The sequence below is a fragment of the Myodes glareolus genome, chromosome 16, assembly GCF_982192425.1.
Source record: "Myodes glareolus chromosome 16, mMyoGla1.1, whole genome shotgun sequence".
Lineage (NCBI taxonomy): Eukaryota > Metazoa > Chordata > Mammalia > Rodentia > Cricetidae > Myodes > Myodes glareolus.
The window spans coordinates 33,186,075-33,207,587 of NC_142041.1; the positions used below are offsets into that span (position 1 = coordinate 33,186,075).

General features: G+C 40.6%; 1 protein-coding gene across 4 annotated transcripts in view; it reads left to right on the forward strand.

Annotated features, from left to right (window-relative positions):
* Positions 1-21,513, forward strand: part of Ubap2 (ubiquitin associated protein 2) — a 75,912-nt gene that overhangs the window by 18,426 nt on the left and 35,973 nt on the right. For 3 of the 4 annotated variants that reach the window (XM_048420062.3, XM_048420063.3, XM_085677240.2), the window contains 3 exons: positions 4,652-4,791; positions 19,269-19,346; positions 20,619-20,729. In XM_048420062.3, coding sequence (XP_048276019.1) covers positions 4,693-4,791; positions 19,269-19,346; positions 20,619-20,729 — 288 coding nt within the window. In that variant the 5' untranslated portion in view covers positions 4,652-4,692. Of the gene's footprint in view, positions 1-4,651; positions 4,792-9,616; positions 9,654-19,268; positions 19,347-20,618; positions 20,730-21,513 lie in introns of those variants that run through there. The other variant, XM_048420065.3, reaches the window with a different exon arrangement.

Genomic DNA, 21,513 nt, shown 5'->3' on the forward strand with positions numbered 1-21,513 from the left:
TGTAGTCCTGGTTTGCTTGGAACTCACTATGTAGACTAGTGTAAGACCCCGCACTTTTCTGTGGATACCCACACCCGCCTTCCCGAACTCGAGCCCACGAGAATGGACGATTGTCCTGAGGGTTTAAAGAGACACACACAAAAAAAGGACCTTGCTCATTTACCAAGAGTAAATGGCCACTTTATTAAACTCAAGTCGGGTATTTATACCAGTGGGCAACCGGGATCAAAAGGGCAAGGCCTCCTCCCATCTGGAGCAGGAGAAGGGGAAAATAAAGGCCCCAGCGCCTCAGGCAGAATCAGCTGGGAGGGGCCAGGTGTGTGGAGCCCACTGCTAGAACCTTGATTACAGGTGGAATCACCATAACAAAGAGAGCCAAATTCTTCCTAAGCTATCCCCCTCAAGCCAGTGCTAGTGCAGAATCTCCAGGGAGCCGGAGGTCACATGGCCCTGCCTCGGCCAGGAAGAAGGGAAAAAGACCTTGGTACCTACAGACTAAGATGACCTTAAAAGATCTGCCTGCCTCTGCTGGACCTAACTTTAAAAAAAAAAAAAGATTCATTCATTTATCCTTCCTTCTTCCCTCCCTCCCTTTCTCCCTCCCTCTCTTCCTTACTTATGTCCGTCCGTCTGTCCTTTTCTCGATCGTGTAGATTTGTGCATGTGCCCTGAGAGACCAGAGACATTGCATCTCCTAGGGCTGGAGTTCAGGAAGTTGTAAGCAGCCTGAAGCTGGTGCTGGGAACTGAACTTGGGTTCTCTGCAGGAGCAGTCTGAGAGCTTTCCGTCTCTGAGCTGTGTCTCCAGCCCTGAATTATTTTTTTTAAGTCTTATACTTTAATATTTGTGTACTTGTGTGGGGCACGTGCACTTGCCATGGTACAAGCGGGGAGGTCAGAAGACAAATTGTGGGAGTTCATTCTCACCCTCTGTCTGTGCTCCCAGGAATTGAACTCAGGTGGTCAGGTTTGGCAGCAGGTGTTAGCCATTTTGCTGGCCCCTAATTTTTATTTTTCTTTTAATTTTTTGTTTTGTTTTGTTTTTTTGTTCTAGGCATGGTTTCTCTGTGGCCCTTTCTGTGCTGGAACTTGATTTGGAGACCAGACTGGCCTTGAATGCACAGAGTGTAGGGATTTAAAACCATGAGCCACTGCTACCACCACCGGCAGCCCCTAATTTTTTCATTTAAAATTTTATTATTATGGGCCAGAGTTTACATGTGGAGGACAGTTTTAGGAATGGGTTCTTTTCTTCCATCCTTATTGAACTTGGATTGTTAAAATTTTCTTGTTTCTGGTGTTTTGAGACACAATTTCTCTTTGTAGCTTTGGAGCCTGTCCTGGAACTAGCTCTTGTAAACCAAGCTGACCTCAAACTCACAGAGCTCCGCCTGCCTCTGCCTCCCAAGTACTGGGATTAGAGGAGTGCACCACCACTGCTCAAGGGCTGTTAGGCTTTTTTCAGCAATCACTCCCACCTACTGAGCCATCTTGTGTAACTAGCTTTTTGTCAGACTATCTTTGGACTGCCAGTGAGCAAATAATGACATAGAGACTTCTTATTAATTATGAAAGCATGGCCTCTAGCTTAGACATATCTTCAACGAGCTCTTTTTTTTTTAAATATTTATTTATTATGTATACAATATTCTGTCTGTGTGTATGTCTGCAGGCCAGAAGAGGGCACCAGACCTCATTACAGATGGTTGTGAGCCACCATGCGGTTGCCGGGAATTGAACTCAGGACCTTTGGAAGAGCAGGCAATGCTCTTAACCACTGAGCCATCTCTCCAGCCCCAACGAGCTCTTTTTAACTCCTTAACCTGCTTTTATTAATCTAAATTCTGCCATGTGACTTTTACCTTTCCTCAATAAGGGACATCAGGATTGGTCCATGTCTCCCTCATGCCTTGATTTATCCCTCTGATGTCCTCTCTCTGTCTGGAAGTTCAGCCTATTCTTTTTTGTGGTCTTTTTTCTCTGCCTGGATATAGAATTACAGGTGTGCATCAATATGCCAGCTTTATAAAGTGCTGGGAAATTATTCATGCATGTTGCCTGGGTACTCTACCTACTGACCTACATCCTCAACCCCCAGTCAAAAAAATACTATTTAAAAAAAAAGCCCACTTATTTGTATGTCTCTGCCATGTTGGCATGTCACAGGACAACTTGGAGGAGTCAGTTCTCTTCATTATATGGGTCCTATTGATTTAACTTGGGTTGTCAGGTATGGTAGCAAGTACCTTTAATTGCTGATGCGTTGTACTGACCCCCAAATCTTTGTATTTTGAGACAAATCAGGTTCATAATACCAGACTGACATTCTGTTGTCATAGGCTCTAAGACGTCAGCCTTTTGTAAATCACAAAGTTACGCAGTTTAGTGTAAGGGTTTGTGCTCCGTTCCTGTAGTTTTCTCATTGGATGACTTCTTGTAAGGAGAGGGTCTATTATACGAACAAGTGAGAGGGCTGAGGATGAAGTGGCTGAAAGAGTGGACGTCAGTTCATTGAGCAGAACTATTGATAATCCATAAACAAGTAAAGTAGGAATTGGATGTAGCTACTGAAGAATTCAAAGAAAGCAGTCCATAAAAGGAAGGCTTGCAGAGTCTGTGGTCAGTTATACCTGGAGCGAAAGCAAAGCAGTTGGTTTCAAGGTCAGTCTGGGCAGCATAATGGAACCCCACATCCAAGAGAAGAGAACAGAGGCACAGGTGGACAAGGGAGAGGGAAAACTGCTGGGGAAATAATCCTGGGCACTTCATTCCTGTTTTAGATGTTTTCGAAAAATAAGCTTGGGTAGAAACTTAGCTTTTCATTGTGATATGACCTATTTGTATTATTTCCCTTATGCTTAGTGGTGGTTATGCCACGAATTAAAGTTATCCAGAATTCTGCATTTAATTTGAGGCTAGGTGTAATGTAGCTCATGCTTCCCTTAAATTCTGTGTAGCTGAGGATAACCTTGAACTTCGGATCCTTCTCCCTGTACTTGAGTGCCAGTATTATAGGCATGGGTTTATATACCTGTCTTTAGAGGGTTCTAGGGATGGGTTTATATACCTGTCTTTAGAGGGTTCTAGGGATGGGTTTATATACCTGTCTTTAGAGGGTTCTAGGGATGGGTTTATATACCTGTCTTTAGAGGGTTCTAGGGATGGGTTTATATACCTGTCTTTAGAGGGTTCTAGGGATGGGTTTATATACCTGTCTTTAGAGGGTTCTAGGGATGGGTTTATATACCTGTCTTTAGAGGGCTCTAGGGATGGGTTTATATACCTGTCTTTAGAGGGCTCTAGGGATGGGTTTAAGGCTGCTTCGAGTAGAGCTTGTGGTAAATGTGTGCCTGGAGCTCTGGCTTGTGAGTGCTGGGATGCGAATTCAGTCTTGATGATTGCACAGCAAATGTTCTTAATTGCTAAGCCATCTCTTTATACCTCTGGAACTCAATCATCTTGTCAAAGTGTTTCAAGTATTGGCATTACAAACAAGTGCCATGTTTTCCCCATTAATATGAAAATGTGTTAACATTTTTTTGTTTTGATGTGTGTGTGTGATTGTGAGTGTGTGTGTGTCTGTCTGTCTATCTGTATATGTATATTTGTGTGCATTGAGTTATCAGGATGCACAAATAGAGGTCTGATGACAGTTTGTGAGCGTTGATTATTTCTTACTGTGTTAGTCCCGGAAGTTGAACTAAGGTTGTCAGGCTTGGTGGCAAGTGCATTTCCCCACTGAGCCATCTTGTCCCAACCATAACATTTTGATTAGTGAGCAAAATTAACTTAATATTTACAAGTAGCTGATGATGTAGCTGTGTTGTAGTGTACATTTAGTATTTATGAAGTTCTGTGTTCAACTGTTTCCCACCCACCAAAAATTATACAATCATAATTTAGAATGTTTCTGTACTGATTTTTCTTTCTTTTTTAATAGATTTTTTTAAATGTCCATGTGTACTCTATCTGCTTGTGCACCTTTATGCCAGAAGAGGGCATTAGACCCCACTATAGATGATTGTTAACCACCATGTGGGTGCTGTGAATTGAACTCGGTAGCCAGTGCTCTTAATCACTGAGCCATCTTTCCAGCCCCTTTTTTCTTTTTCCTTTCTTTTTCTTTTTCTTTCTTTTCTTTTCTTTTTTTTGTTTTTTTTTGTTTTTTTTTTTTGTTTTTAAGACAGGGTTTCTCTGTAGCTTTGAAGCCTGTCCTGGAACTAGCTCTTGTAGACCAAGCTGTCCTTGAACTCACAGAGATCCATCCACCTGTCTCTGCCTCCCAAGTATTGGGGTTAAAGGCGTGTACCACCAATGCCCGGCTTGCCTGCCTGCCTGCCTGCCTGCCTGCCTGCCTGCCTGCCTGCCTTCCTTCCTTCCTTCCTTCCTTCCTTTTATATTGAGACAGAATCTCTCTAGCTCTGACTGACCTGGAACTTGCTATGTGTAGATCAGACTAAGTCAGATCTACCTGCCTCATCCTCCCAAGTGCTGGAATTAAAAGACATGTGCTATCATATTTAACTCCTTTTGAAAAAATATTGTGAAACATATTTAAGTTTTATTATGTATGTCTTTTTTCTCCCGAATTAGATGCTTGGTTTTTATCCCCATGATTTGGATGTTTGCTTACAGTGCTTTCTTTCTTGCAGATTTTGTATTTTGTACATACATTATTTTGTATATTCTGTATATGATGACTTCGGTGAACAATGATCGTTGCCGAGGTGCTCGGGAAAAAACACAGATGCCAACGACACACGCAACACAGCCACAGAAACAAGTAATACATGTAAGTCTTGCGGATTTTCTGTCTTAGTTACAAGTAAAGACACTGAGGGAGAAGGAATGCTTTAAAAGTCCCCTTTCTAGGAAACTCAGGATTTCACATTGTGTTTACAGAGTGAGTAAGTAATAAGTGTAGGAAAGAGGTGATAATGGTAAGACGGAATGCTGTTCCCAGAGAACCATTTGTTTAATCCTGAATTCCAGTTATCATCTCTGCTACAGCAGTTTCCTTCCTTCCTCTTTGTTTCATGGTCCAGTTTATGACACTGGAAATTGAACCCAGAGCCCCTTGTGTTGTAGACCAGCATGCTGCTACTCAACTGCCCTCCCAGCTCCTGTTATTCTTTTACATTGATCCAGTTGACAGTCTTTTTAACAGAAACAGTATCTTTTTCTCCCTTCATATTTTATTATTTACTCTTTTTACATTTATTAACTATGCGTGTGCACGCTTATGCTTGCACACATGCACATAATATCATTGTGGTTTTTTTGAGGTCAAAGGACAACTTGACAGAGCTAGTCCTCTCCTTCCACCATGTGAGTTCAGGGATGAAACTCAGGTTTCAGGGTTGCTTGTGAGGGCCCTTACCTACCTTACTTACTGCTACTGAACTGTCTTGCTGACCCTTGACAGCATTATCTTAGTGAGTGATTAATCTTAATCTAGTCCATTCTAATATCAAATCCATGGCTTGATGTATTTTTATTGTTTTTTGTTTGTTTGTTTCTTTCTTTCTTTTTGTTTGTTTTGTTTTGAGATTGGGTTTAATAGGTTAGCCAGTCAGGCCTTGAATTCACTATTTCTCTGCTTCAACTTCCAAGATTCTGTCTGGGGTTTCAGACATGGACTACTATGGCTGACTCTGTTGCTTTATTTTTGGTATTGGGGTTAGAACACAGGCATGAGACAAGTATTTCACCAATGAGCCATTTCCCTTACTCTTTTCAGAAGCTTTGTGTAATTTCGTACTGAAGGGTTTTGTTATGTTTGGTACAGAGTAGATTTTTTTTCCCCATTATTTTTGTGTTAAATTGAATCTAAAGTTTGTGTTTTGCTGCTTTTAACGGATAAATATCTTTTATTTTATATCTTACTCCTAAGTTCTTTTACTCTGATAAGTATTCTTCACAAATTGATCAAGAAAGACTGCCATGCTGAACGCGGTAGCACGATCCTTTAATCTCAGTATGTAAGGCAGAGGCAGGCAGGCAGATCTTCGAGTTTGAAGCCAGTCTTTTTATAGATGTTTACCATCATGTCCTTTTTCTTTTTTACATTTTTTTTACATGTATGGGTATTTTGCCTGCATAAATGTCTATACCACATACACAGTTAACAGATAATTGTGAGCCACCATATGTGTTTTGGAAGTCAAACCTTTTGGAGGAACAATCAGTGTTCTTCACCACCAAACCATCTCTTCAACCTGATTTCCTGTCTTTTTTTCCCCCAAATATTTACTTTTTCATGTATATTATGCTATATCTTTATGTCCACTTGCATGCCAGAAGAAGGCATTAGATCTTTTGGATGGTTGTAACTTTGGAGGAGCAGCCAGTGTTCTTAAACGCTGAGCCCTCTTTCCAGCCCTCTTGTTGTTTTGAGCCTCAAGATTGCTCACAGATTGAAGAACTTGCCCCACAGGCCTGGCAGCCTGAGTTTGATATTTGGAAGGATGGAATTGATTCCACAGAGGTTTTCTCTCACCTCCACATGTGCATATACATACACTTTTATAACAAAGGAAGAAAAATAGTAGGCATTGTAGGATGGTGAGATTGCTCATTTGGTAAAAGCTCCTACCATGCAAGCCTTGAGCCCTGAATTTGAGCCCAGAAATATACATTGGAAGTAAGAGAATCAGCTTCCAAAAGCCTTTCCACTTCTACATGCATGCCACAGTATGCACCAGCTTGCATTCACACATACATTCATAATAACAGAAAAAATGAGGGGGGCCTTTGAAAAAGGAATCTTACGATATTGTCCCAAGATAGCCTCAAAAATTTGTCCTAAAGCCATCTTGTCATAGCCTCACATGTTGCAGAGATAATGGAGTTTCTTTTTTGTTTAGTTTTGAGACAGAGCCTATTATGCATCTCTGACTGTCCTGAAACTCGCTCTATAGACCAGGCTGCCCTCAAATGCACAAAAATCCACCTGCCTCTGCCTCTTGCGCTGGGATTAAAGTCATACACCATTTGCTCTGACTAATAACTAGTTTCTGATATTACTGTTTATAAAATTATTTTAAGAATTTTTAAAAAAAATACTGCAAGGGGAGGTTTTATGTTGTACTGACGTTATTGCTTGCTCAGTGGTAAAACATTTGACTAAAATACATGAAGTGCCTGTCTCAATCCCAGCACAATATACACATATGAATACACACTTGGATGTAACCTAATCATGGTAAAGTATTTGCCTAGCCTGTATGAATCCCTGGGTTCAGTCTTCACCACCATGAAAACTGGGCACGGTGAAACAAGCCTGTAATCCCAGCACTCAGGAAGTGGAGGCAGGGGATCAGAAGTTCAGTGTTATCATTGGCTGTAGTGTGTTTGAAGCCAGCCTGGGCTACATGTTTTAATTATGTTTGCTCTAATATAAAATGATTTCCTGATAGTTACCTTAAAGTGACAGTAAAGAGCATTTGTTAGGGTACTAACTGCCCACTGACTATCTAGTGGTAGGGATTTTCTGTCCAGGTTTAGTGATGAAAGAGAGCTAGCTACTTTGGATTTCTGTAAACCTGAGTTTTGAGTCATGAGTCTACATCTTTATTAATTAAGCAAGATACAATCTGGAGTGCTTTTTGTTCCTGGCAATAGTGTCTGTCCTTTTTAGTTAAGTATTATTTAGGCATCTGTTTTCCAGTTAGTGTCTCTTTTTATCTTCTTCCTGTACCAGCTCCATTATGCTTAACACAAGCTTTTCCTCTCAGCAGTCCTTACTTCAGCTTTCCGAGGAGCTGGAATTTTAAGTCTACCATTAGTAGGATAGGCTTTTTCTTCAGTTTCTTTACTTTGACATATTAGAGAGTACGGTATCATTATCTATATTGTCTTCTAGTTTTGAGTTTATATGATTTTTATGATTAGAATTGATTACATATTTTTGGTATAAGTCAATGTGATCTATTATTTTTTTCCCCTTTTCAGTGCTAGGCACCAAACTCAGAATCTTGCATATATTAGGCAAATGTTCTGCCACTGAAGTATAGTTCTCAACTGGATGTGATTTGTTTTTAATGATATAATAGGGTTAAGTTTGTTGTGTTTTAATAGTGATTAGTTTTACCAGTTGACTAAAGTAGTTAATATTCCTCTAGTATCTTAGTGAGGCCAACTGGTGTTTTAAAATACAAAATAGAGTATTAATTTTTTGCAGAATGATGGCAAGGAATTGGAAATTATATACAGTTGCTATCAGGAAGTGGTTATTTTTATTGTATATTCCACATAAACTATAAAATTATTATTTGAAACCTGAGGTGAACATGACAGTCAGTCCATTCCTCTGATCCCACCTGTAGACAGGCTTCTAAGGCAGTGGGTTGCAAGTTAGAAGTCAGGGTTGGCGGAAAGGATCTGCTGATAAAGGTCCTTGCTACCAAGACTGGCAGCCCGAGTTTGATCCTGGGTCTCACATGATTGAAACAGGGATCCATGCCTACAGATTAGTCTCTGTCCTACACTTGGGTGCTGTGTGTGCTTGCATACCCACATACAGACAAAAAAATAAATTAATTAAATAGCAAGATAGCAGGTTTTGGTTGTATGTGCCTTTAATCTCAGCACACAAGAGTCAGAGGCAGGTAGATCTCTGCTAGTTAGAGGTCAGTCTGGTTTACATATACATAGCAAGTTTTAGAACTTCCAGGGCTACATAGAGAGACCCTATCTCAAAGTACAAAACAAAATAATAAACAGAAAATAAAATTATGTTTATTTTATATTTAAAATTATATATCAATTATAGAAAACATGGTTCTGTTTTTACATTTGTATAATATAAATTTACAGACCTTGTTCCTATTATTGTTTTGTTTTTGAGACAGTGTCAACTATTTAGAGAAAATTGCTCTTAAACGTACTCCTAATATCCTTCTGCCTTTGCCGCTTAGTGCTAGCTCTTTTTAGCGTCATGCCCCATGCCACCTTCAAGGATGGTTTAAAAAAATAGGGACTCAGTGGAAAAAGATTTGTTGCCGAGCTTAATGACCTGAGTTTGGTTTTTAGAGCCCGCATGATGGATAGCGAGAGCTCTGGCGGTCTGTCCTGTAGTTCTGTGTACGTACATGTGTACATACATGTGTACATGTGTGGGAATGGGCACATACACAGACTTAATAATAAATGGATAAATGTAAGTTAAAAAGTTAAAGTAATTTAAAACTAGGCTAACTGGATGTTTTATTGTTGGAGTATTAGGATGATGTGGAAGGATTGCTGTGAGTTCCAGGTTAGTCTAGTTTGTATACTGAGTTTCTTGCTGCTTGGGTTATATAGCCCCTGCCCCCAGATAAAATAAAAATTCTAAACAAAATATACCCCTGCTTTAATAAATTATCCAATGGTTTTTGGAAAACAGTCCAGTTAAAGAAATGAGTTCACTGGGGAATCTTTAAGCATAGTTTTCTTACAAATTAAAAATTATTTATGTATATGGGTGTTTTCACTTGTGGGCCTGGTGTCCTGGGGGGCCAGAAGAGGGCGTCAGAGCTCCCTGGAACTGGAATTACAAACTGTTGGGGAGGGTGCGCTAACGTTGTTTTAAGTTGGAATTATTAGTTGACCCTACTTTTTCCTCTTTTTTTCCTAAGCTTTACAGACCTCTTGACACTTCTTGAGCTCAGCCTGGTAACTTCCCTATTATACTCTTATGTTTGTTTATTGGATAATTGAACTGTTTATTGAATAAAGTATCTTCTTGATTAAGGTTTGTAGAGTATTTTATAAAGATAATACAATTTAGCATTTTGACTGAAACTGTTGATGTGTACATAGCATTACTGCTGTAATATGCTTATAGACTGCTGCTGAGTCTATCAGCTGTGCTTTCAGAAGTTGTCTAGTCTGTGCTCTGTTCAGAACTAAAGTAAGATTTTACGGATGAAAGTAAATGTTTGTAAAAGTTATAATATTTAAAGTGAAAAGGGTGAGTCTTTTCAGTAGATCAGTGGTTGATCCTTTATTAGTAAGACAAGGAGTAGTATGACTGAAAGAGTTTGAAACAAGGAGTAGTACAACCGTATGAATGAAGCTTTCAAAGTGAAAATACAGGGACTGAGATGGTACTTAGCCTGCATGAGGTCATTGGTAATTATTTTGCTGGAAATTGTTGGCCATGCTTGTTGGTGCAGATGCCTTTTTAAAATTAATATTTTATATGATTTTTAATAGGGTAAAGGAATAAAATGTCTGTATAAGTTGTGTGTAATTAAAGGCAGTGGGCATTTCATAAGGAATTTTTAGGCTTAAATGTCGTTCCCTTGGCCTTGGAGGTATAGCCAATGGTTGGGTATTTGCTAACCCTTGGTTCAGTCCCTAGTACCACAAAACAAAATAACATTCTCTGCAGAGCCAACAGTTGTTGCTGTTGTTCATCCAGACTTCATTATTCATAACCCTTTTCAGGAAGATAACACTCTAGTTCCTACCTTTTTTTTTTGGGCTTTATGATATTAAAAAAAATATTTTTATCACTTATACTGCGGCATGTGTGTCCGTATGACTCTGTGGGCATGTGCACATTGAGTGTGGGCAGGCCATCTTGGGGGATGTCTAATCCTTTGGTGCTACAATGACAGGTGGTTGTGAGCTGTTTGTGGGTGCTGCTGGGGACTGAACTCTGGTCCTCTGGAAGAAGAACCGCTTTACATGATGACATACTTTTTTAAAAATAAATTTTTATTTAATTAGTATTATATACAATGTTCTTCCCACATGTATGCTGCACAACAGAAGAGGGCACCAGATGGTTGTGAGCCACCATGTGGTTGATGAGAATTGACTCAGGACCTCTGGAAGAGCAGCCAGTGCTCTTAACCTCTGGGCCATCTCTCCAGCCCTGCATTTTGACATTACCCTATGAAGTAACTTTTCTTTGAAAATTTTGAAACCAATACATTCCACAGGTTTTGTTTTGTTTTGTTTTATTTTTTAAATGTGTTTTTGAGACATGGTTTCTGTCTTGATAGAGCTCTGGCTGGCCTGACCTCACAGGAGATCCAGCTGCCTTTGTCTGCAACTAAGGGCAAGTTCTACAATGCCATGTTAAGTTTATTTCTCCTCTTCTAAGATTTATCTATTTTATCTGAACATTAATGTTTTGCCTGCATGTATGTCAGTGTACTGTGTATATGCAGCCTGTGGAGATCAGAAGAGGGAGTCCAGTCCCCTGGTACTGGAGTTGAGGCATTGTGAAGGTGCCAGGAACTGAGCCTGGGTCCTTTTTTCAAGAGCAACAAGTGTTTTTAACCACTCAGCCATCTCTCCAGCCCCAACAAGTGTATTTATTTATTTTGGAACAGCATCTTTTTCTTTTATTTAAATATTTCTTTATTTATGGTATGAGACAGTGTTTCTCTGTGTAACCCTGGTGGTCCTGGAGCTCGCTTTGTACATCAACTTTGCCTCAAGTGCTGGGATTAAAGATGTGCGCCACTACACCCAGCCTTATGACAGTGTTTTATTGAATTCTTGTTCTCTTTGTAGCAGAGACTGACTGTGAGCGCCTGATCCCACTTTGTTTACCTCTTGAGTTCTGGGATCACAGGCATGTACTACCATGCTTATTTCTGGTTTTGTGTGGTGCTAGGAATCATCCCCAGGGCTTCATGCATGCCTGATAAAGTAGTCGAGTTGAGATGGTATTTTTTCAACTATAACCCAATTCTAACTCTCTGTTCTTCTTTCTGGCATTAGGGGTGTGTGTGTGTGTGAATTTTTAGATTATATAGTGTTTGGCCTGCAGGCCTGAAGAGGGCACTAGATCTGATTATAGGTGGTTGTGAGCCAACATGTGGTTGTTGGGAATTGAACTCAGGACCTCTGGAAGAACAGTCAGTGCTCTTAACCTCTGAGCCATCTCTCCAGCCCCCCCCCCCAGGTATATTTTTTATAATAATATTCATCATGTATCCTGGGAGGAGCTACAAGTGATCCATTACTCACTTAAAATTGTTTCCGTTTTCATTTCCCTTCTTCCTGTTAGGCAGTGAATATAGCTCAGGCCAGTCTCAGCTCTCTTAGCTCTCTTAATACCTGTTTGTCTTTTTGATTTTGGCCTCCTTCAGGGCTATTTCCATATACTAAACCTCCACCTCTAGCTCCCCTCCGCCCTTTATAAAAATTGGTAAATTAGCTGGGCATTGATGCACACCTTTAATCCCAGCCCTTAAGAGGCAGGGGCAGGTATACCTCTGAGTTCAAGGTCAGCCCAAGACAGCCGAAATACATACATTGTCTCAAAACTTACTCACAAAGGGTAAGTGCTGGGATTTGAACTCAGTTCTTCATGCTTGTGGAACAAGTACTTTACTGATTCATCCATCTGTCCAACCCCTACCCTGTCAGTCTCCATTTATCACTTCTGTCTCTGCTTTCCTTTTTCACTTCACAATCTCATGGGTTTTGCACAATCACTAGTGTGGTGTGTGCTTTCTTGTGCTTGTAGAGTCCCTTTAATCAGTTTTCAAGTATAAAGTACCAGAAGTAGCCAGGCGGCGGTGGTGCACACCTTTAATCCCAGAATTTGGGAGGCAGAGGCTTGCGGTTCTCTGAGTTTGAGGCCAGCCTGATATATACAGTGAGTTTCAGGACAGGTTCCAAAGCTAGAGAAACCCTGTCTACCCCGACCAAATAAACGGATGAATGAATAAATAAGTAAACAAATACCAGAAGTATTTCAGTCAGTGAGATGGTTTATCGGGTAGAGACACTTGATGTCAAGGCTGAGGTCCTGCATTTTATTGTCATAACCTGAGTTGAATTGAATCCCACAAGTCCTCTGACTTCCACATGTGTGCTGTAGGATTCTAACACCCAGACAGACACACATACACACAAAATAAACTAGTAAATGCAAAAATGAAAGAAAAAACCCAACTCCCTTATCTTGCTTCCTTATTAATGCTACTGTTCCTGTTGCTACATTGTTAAGAGGGTGGGAACCTAATGTGTTTCCTACTGTATACATTAAGATTTGAACCATTAGCAAATAGTGTCAGATTGTTTCAGTTGGGTCAGCATGATAGCAGACTTGAGTTACTTACAGGATCCTCTGTTAGTGAAATTAAAGTTCTCTTTGATTTTGTCATTTCTAGAGAGGAACTTTTTGTTTTTAGAAAGAATGATAATTGTTTACCAGATCGTTGTTATCCTTACCCTGTTTAATTGTATTGTATCGTTCTCAAGATGCTATGCACATTTGAAGGGTGTATTTTTGGATTTCAGTTTTCTGTTTACACACAAATACAATTTTTATTTTTTAAACATAGAATTCTATCATGTAATTTGTTTTCTTGCCTAATCTCCTTGTCTGTTTAGCCTTTTTTTAGTGTTTAGGAAACTGCTGAGAACAGATATCCTTGGTTTCTTTTTGTTTTTGATTTTTGTCTTTGAGACAGGGTTTTTCTCTGAAGCCTTGGCTGTCCTGGAACTCCATAGATCAGGCTGGGCTCAAACTCACTGAGGTCAAAGGCATGTGTCACCATGCCTGACTCTAACTTTTTTGAGATAGATTTCTCTGTGTAATCCCTGGCTGTCCTGGAATTTACTCTGTAGATTATTCTTGCCTCAAATTTATAGACCTACCTGCCTCTGCCTCCTGAATGATGGGATTTAAGTTGTGCGTCACCGGCTCGTGATCTGATAATTATTTTTCTATTGATAAAGTATGCTTATTTATGTCTTTGTTTTTGGTGTAGCTACAGTCCTGATTTGCAGAGAGTTGCAAAGTGTCATTTACCAGTTTTCAGAGTTTATGAATTAGAATTAACTAGAAAAACTGACTATGCCTAGCCTTGCTTTCACGATATAGTTATTCCTTCCTTCATTCATTCATTGAGATAAAGGATCTTAACTCTGTAAACCAGGCAGACATAGAACTCACTGTAGCCCAGTTAGCCCTCAAAAATATTGCAGTTTTCCTGCCTCAGCTTCATGAGTGCTAGGGGTTATAGGTGTGAGCCACTATGCTCCACTTGTCTGGGAAGTTTTGATGACTACTAATTTAGTTAATAGTAGTGATGCCCCCCACCCATGTGAGTGTGGGCAGGCACAAACCATGGTGTGGATGTGCAGGTCAGGTGACAACCTTTGAGTGTAAGTTCCCCCCCTCCCCTTTTTTTTTTTTGCTTCTGCAGGTTAGCTGGCCCCTGAACTTCGAGCCAGTTCTCCTGTCACTTCTTTTGTTAGACAGGCTGGGATTATAGATTTGCTCTATTGCATCCTGACCATTTATGTATATTCCAGGGATGGAACTCTGGTGTCAGACTTTGTGGTTAGGCATTTATTTTTGGGATTTTCTGTTTTGTCTAAGCCGTCTAATATTGTGAGCCTAAAGTTTCATTTTTGTTGTTACTTGCAAGTTTGTGGTGAGGTCTCACTGTCTTGTTAGTCTGTCTTTCTTACTGAAAGAAAGTCACCTCTTTCAGTATTGGGATTTTAGGTGTATGCTGCCATGCCATCTCTAGTAATAATGTTCCTTCTTTTACTCCTTATATTACTCTTGAATCTCATCTTTTTTTATATAATAGCTGAGTATATTATCTATTTTATTGACATACATCTCCTGCCCCCCCCCCCCCCACTCTGAGTCAACCTCTGAGCAAGCTCAGTAGAAGAATGACTGCCTTTTTTTGCTAGAGGTGTCCCAGGTTCTGTCTCCAGGACCTCCAAAAAACAAAGCAAAGCACTCCCACCCGCTATCTCCACAAGACCCCAGAAGACCCCACCCCCCTTTAAATACAGAGTCTTAGTCTGTAACTCAGTTGATCTGGAAGGCAGTCCATAGCCCGGGGTGGATTTGATCTTGACCAGACTCTCTACTCAATCTCACCAGTTGCTGGGAATAAAAGTGTGAGTGATTATCCAACTGTGAATCAAGTCTACCCTGATTGATTGACTTACCTTTTTCTAATCTTTATTTATTTTACTTTCTCTGATTTCTGTTTATTTTCCGCCTGATTGTGGTTTATTGGTTTGCCATTCTTTTTTTAGTTTCTTACAGTGTTTTTCTTCTTGCTGCTTTTGTTTGTTTAGAGATAGGGGTCTTCATAGTTTGGTTGGCCTGTGACTTATGGTCCTGCTGCCTTGATTCCTGAGTGTTGAAACTACGTATTAGCACTGCTATCATGGCTCATTACCAACGTGTATTTTATTTTATTTTTAAAAGTAAAAGTGTGTGTGTGTGTGTGTGTAGTGAGAGAAAGAGAGAGTCTATGAGCACATGAAAGCACACACAAGAAGGCTAGCATGTCGTGGTGTGACTATAAAAAGGTCAACTTTGCCAACTTTCCTTTCATCTTAGAGTTCTGGGTGTTTAATTTAGGCCACCAGGCTCATGTAACTGTCCGTGCCTTTACCCACTGTACCATATTGCTTTCCCATTTTCTTTGGTGGTTTTTGCACTTGTTTTGTTTGAGACAGCATTTCACTGTTTAGCCCTGGCTACTGTGGAACTATGTAGACGAAGGTGTTCTCACTAGATCTGTCTGCCTCTGTCTCCACAGTGGTAGGGTTCTCATGTTTATCTTTTTCTGTTGGTCCTGGGTTTTGAACTGAGGTTCTCATGCTTGCACAAGTACTTTTACGAAATGAGCTGTCTTTTCAGCCCCACAACATTTGTTCAAGTTTATTTTCATTTATGAGTGAAGTTTTAGGTATGAATGTTTTACCTGCATTTTACATGCATTTATGTATGTGTACCATTTATGCCTGGTACTACAGAGACCAGAAGATGGTATTGGATCTCTGGACATTGGAATTACAGGTGGTTCTGTGCTGCCATGTGTGTGTTGAAAACTGAACCTGGGTGTTCTGCAAGAGCAGCCATTGGTCTTAATCTCTGAGACATCTCTCCAGTTCCCTTCTCCCCCACACCCCCAGATACTCTAAATTGAAAGTGATATACAATGTTTCCATCTACTGCAGAACTCAGGGAAGGGGCTGTATTAATTCATGAAATGGGACAGACTGCTCCGGTGGAATGTCAGCACCATCTCACTCAAATAACTCTCACTTAGATTCAGTGTAGTATGACCACCAATCATGCTTTTGGGCCTTGGTCTACAACACTGGGACTTCTCAGTTGATGGTCCGGGGAATAGTTACCTGGTGTGCAGTAGGAATAATGAAAGTGTATTTGGTCTTTGTGTATCCTGGGGAAGATTGCGTTAACATTGTCAGCCAGTATGGGCCTTGAGTTTCTGTACAGACATCTTTCTTGGGTGTAATGTAATAGTATTTGACAGTTAAACTGAGATAACAGCATGAATGGGATAATAGGATTCCTTTTAGATTGCATATAATAGGCCACAACTGCTAGAAATGGAAAGTCCTTGTGAAAGGTGCTTTATGTTGCAGAAACTGCATCTTGATTAAGGGTTTTTGTAATGAGTGAAATATATACTAAAAGCTGTATGGAGCTGGGCTGTAGTTGAGTTGGTATAGTGCCTGCCTAACATGCACAAGACCCTGGTTCAGTCCCGAGTACACATAAACTGCCTGACTCCCTTATGAGATTCTAACAGATTGCTGCTTTGACTCAGGCTGTGTCTTTCTATCCCTTAGGCTGACTCCTGAAGTTTTGATCCTCCTGCTTTTTTCTTCTCAGTTGTGGTTTTACGTGCCATACTTGACCACATATTTAGGTTTTTAAATATGTAATCAGGAGACAAGGCAGACTTTAAAAATGCTAATTTACCTGGGTGGTGGTGGCTGCATGCCTTTAATCTCAGCACTTGGGGGGCAGAAGCAGAGGGATTTCTTGAGTTCAAGGTCAACCTGGTCTACAGAGCTTGTTCATTCCATGACAGGTTCCAAAGCAACATAGAGAAACCCTGTCTTGGGGGGAAAACGCTATTTTAGCCAGGCATGATGGTGCTGGGGAAGCAGAGGCCAGCCTGGTCTGTTTGAGTTCCAGGCCATTCAGTGATACACAGTGAGACCATGTCTCAAAAAACAAAACAAAGAATGATAATTTAGGGCCAGTGGGATGGCTCATCGTATAAAAGTGCTTCTGACAAAGATTCTCAAGTGAACGGTAGGAAAAGACATCTCCACATGGGTACTATAGGCTGTCCTCCCTAAATAAACAAACAAAATAATTTAGATGTGCTCGGTGGTTCACACCTATAGCCCTGCCATTCTAAAGGCTGAGGCATGAGAATTGTGCTGAATTTGAGATCAGTGAGGTTATATAGTGACTTCCAGTCCAGGCTGACTTGCTTAATAAGATTGCTCCAAAATCAGGTGTGGCAGCAACAATCGAAACAATGACAACAAAAATTCTCCTTCTGAACAGTAACCTGGGCCTGAAAAGATAGCTCAGCAACTAAGAGTACAGTCTTGAGAACTGGTGGATTCCAGCACAGCACCAGGTGGTGGCAAGCTGGGAATTCTGGGTACTCTTGTACTCTGGTATTGAGGGCTTAGAGACAGGAGCTTCTTTGGTGATGATTTCTGGCTTCCACCTAGCCAAGGAAACATGGAACCAAAGGACGTGGACTGACCTAATCCACACCTTGCATGTGCAAGAACAGTCAAATAGACGTGCAAATAAGTAACTGAAGAAATAAATGTTTCAAGTATTGTTAGGTTTACTAAAATCTTGTACAGAGATAGGGTAGAAAGTTTATGTCTTTTACCGAATTTACTTACTGGCCTAATCCTGGAATTTTTCCAAGTTTAAGATGCTTTAGAGGAGCCAAGCATACTGGTACATATGCCCATAATCTCAGTATTCTATAGATTGAGATTGGAGACTATAGGCTATAAACCAAGACTATCTCAAGAAAGAAAATGAAGGAAAATGCAGTTAAGCTTGGTGACACAATCCTATAATAGCAACTACTCAGGGGACGTAACAGGAATTATGGGTTACAGAGTGAGTTCACAGCCAATTTAGGCTGTCTGTCTGTCTGTCTATTTTTGAGACAGTGTTGTGGAACTCTTCTTATGGCCCTCTGACATCTAATTCACACAGTTCTTCCTGCCTCTGCCCCCAAGTGCTGGGGTGAGAATGTAAAAGGCATGTGCCACTAGGTCTGGTTTCAAACTCAGCAAGTCTCAAAACAATAAAAGTGTAAAACACTGGGGAGAGGGAATATGTATATCAGTGGTATAGTGCTTGCCTAGCATGTGAGGAGTCCTAGATTCAGTTTCTGTTACTATAAAAACAAGACAGGAAGTTGGCAGTGGTGTCACACGCCTTTAATTCCAGCATTTGGGAGACAGAGGCAGGTGAACCTCGGTGAGTTCAAGACCAACTGTCTGGTCTACAAAGTGAGTTCCAGGACAACCAGGACTGTTAGGTGGAGAATCCCTGTGCAAAGAAGCAAAAAAGAAAAACCACCACCACAAACCTCAAATGAGCATTTTATAGTCACCATACGATACTAATGTTTAATTGCTATAAATAACGTAGCAGGAGACCTAAAAAATTCAGAGGTCCATTTTCTGTTTTTGTTTTTCTTTTTGAGGCAGGGTTTCTCTGTGTAACAGCTTGAGCTGTCCTGGAACTCACTCTGTAGACCAGGCTGCCCTCAAACTTTGAGAGGCTTGCCTGTCTCTGTCTCCAGAAGAGGTCTGTTTTCTAAGAACAGGGTTTTGAATAAGGAATCATTTCCTGTGGAGCTGACTAAAAAGCCCCTCCCCCCATTTAGAGTGTAATGTAAAACAGAATTAATTTCAGAATTATTCTTTTTAGCTAAATGCTGCCTTTTTTCTTCAGAACCAACCATAGCCAGTTGGGTGTCATTTGTATTATTGTGTGTAGCCCTGGCTTGTTTGGGACTTGTTATGTAGTGAGGCAGAAGGATGCTCCTCAGTACAGGGAGCACAGGCACGTGCCTCTGCCACTGCTGCTGTCTTACTCTGCTGTGTCCTTACCTCCTCAGTGGAAAGGAAATTTAGATAAGCATCATGACCATAAGGTCATTTGGCCAAGGGAACAAATCCTTTATGTTGTTTAATTTCATGGCAGTTTTCTTATGGGAATAGGTTATATATAGTCTCGAGTCCTTAATTCAGCCAGCCGGCTTACCTCCTTCCTTCCCTCAGGATGACCTTGATCCTCCTGCTTCTGCTTCTTCAGGTGCTGGGATTATGAATGTATGCTACCCTACTTGGTTAGTCAGCCAGTGTTTCTCAAAGTGTGATGCTTAGTGGTTCAGAGTTCTGTTTGACTTGGATTCTAGTGTGTCTTAGTATTTTTGGTTTCTTAAACCCACTACTATTTTTGCTTCCTAGGCAACGGCTGAACAGATGCGGCTCGCACAAGTGATCTTTGATAAGAATGATTCAGAATTTGAAGTAAAAGTTAAACAGGTATGTTTCTAGGAAAGGATGATATGACTTTGTTCTTTATCCTTAGTTAAAAAAAAATTCTGAGCCTGGAGAGATGACTCAGTGGTTAAAGAGCAGTGGCTGCTCTTCCAAAGGACCCACTTTTTATTTTCTGCACCCACATGGCAGCTCACACCTGTCTGTAACTACAGTTCTAGGGGATCTGATACCCTCACACAGACATATATGAAGGCAGAAACACCAGTGTGTAAAATTAAAAGTAAGTAAATTAAAAATCTATTGGGCTATAGAGGTCGCTCATCATTGACTGCTCTTCCAGAGGACCCACTTTCAATTCCCAGCACCCACACAGACAGCTTGACAATGTCTGTACCTCCATTCCCAGGGAAACTGAGGCAGACATTCATGCAGGCAAAAGAGCAACACACAAAAAACAATTTTATTTATTTACTTTTGATTTTTAGAGACAGGGTTTCTCTGTGTAACACCTCTGGCTGTCCTGAAACTCACTTTGTAAACCAGGTTGGACTCTGCCTCTCCAAGTGCTGGGACTAAAGGTGTATTTCACCACTACCTGGTCAAAAAATAAGTTATTTCAAAAATTTTTCTTTTTAGGGCTGGAGAGATGGCTTAGAGGTTAAGAGCATTGCCTGCTCTTCCAAAGGTCCTGAGTTCAATTCCTAACACCCACATGGTGGCTCACAGCCATCTGTAATGGGGACTGGTGCCCTCTTCTGCCCTGCAGGCATACATACAGACAGAATATTGTATACATAATAAATAAATAAATATTTAAAAAATAAAAATCGATATGTAAAAATTTTTCTCTTTATGTGTGGATCATGCGTGTTTGTGTGTGTGTGTGTGTGTGTGTGTTGCATATAGTTTTGACCAGGGAGGCCGTAAAAGGGGCATTAGATATGGAATTGAACTCTTATTATGCTCATTATCTAGCTGTGGCTAACTTGAAACAACTTGCTAGATAGACCAGACTGGCTTCACAGTCATAGTGATCTGCCTACAAGTGCACCAACATCCCCAGCCAACTAATTATAATTAGCACAGCTACATAATATTCTGTTTCAACAACAAAAAAGGTGACTTGTCTTTGAGGAAGTTGATTTGTGAATGAGTCTACTAGTATTAACGGGGCAGGCACTTAGAGCCTAAACTTACTGGAGCCCAAACTTGGAAGGATAGCAGGATTGCTGTATTTGAATAGGAGAATCAGCAAAGTTAATATTGAATGCCCTTTTTTTGGTTGCCTTAACCATTTTCTGATACTTTGACCAGCTTATGGAAGTGACGGGGAAAAATCAGGATGAATGCATAGTGGCTCTACATGACTGTAATGGAGATGTGAACAAAGCGATCAATATATTGCTGGAAGGAGATTCAGACACGGTAAGCACCACCCCACCCCACCCCACTCCCCAGCTTCAGGTCATATTTTCTGTTTCACCTTGGATGGAAGTTGTGGTAGAGGGGTTGGGGCATGCTATGTTTTGGGTGTTTTGGGAAACAAACCCAGGGCCATTCATATTTGAGATAAACACTATAGGAAAGTTCCAGCAAGAGCAGTAACTTGGGTATTCCTTCCAAAAAACAGCTTCTGGTACCCTGGCCTAAAGTACCCCAGCCCGTGGTCACTAACATCGCCTAAGGTACCCCGGCCTGTGGTCACTAACACTAACTAAGGTACCCTGGTCTTTGGGTATTAATACCGCCTTAAAACCTCTGTCTCCAGACTGCTCACAGTTATTCATCTTCATTACATCCTTAACCACCCCTTTCTTTCTCTGCTTTAGCCCAGATAAGTCTCAAACTTTCTTTGTGAACGACCTTGAACTTTTGATCTGCCTGTCTCTTTGTGCTAGGATGCATCACCATATTTAGTTAATGCAGGGCTGGGGATTAAAACCAGGGCTTTGTGAATGATAGGCAAGCACTCTTGACTTACATCCTTAGCCCTGCAAGGGATAGGATCCCTTTAATTTGAGGGAAAGTACTCGCATGCTAACAGCTCCAATCATGTTTCCTTATTGTTTGGCTTTAATTCTAATTTTCCTGCCATAATTGTTTATAATTTTTAGTTTCAATTCTCTGTTACAAATCTGTTCCAATTCATTCTTGTGCTAATTACATTTTCTGACATTCTTTTTCCTTTTACATTCTTTACTCATCCAAT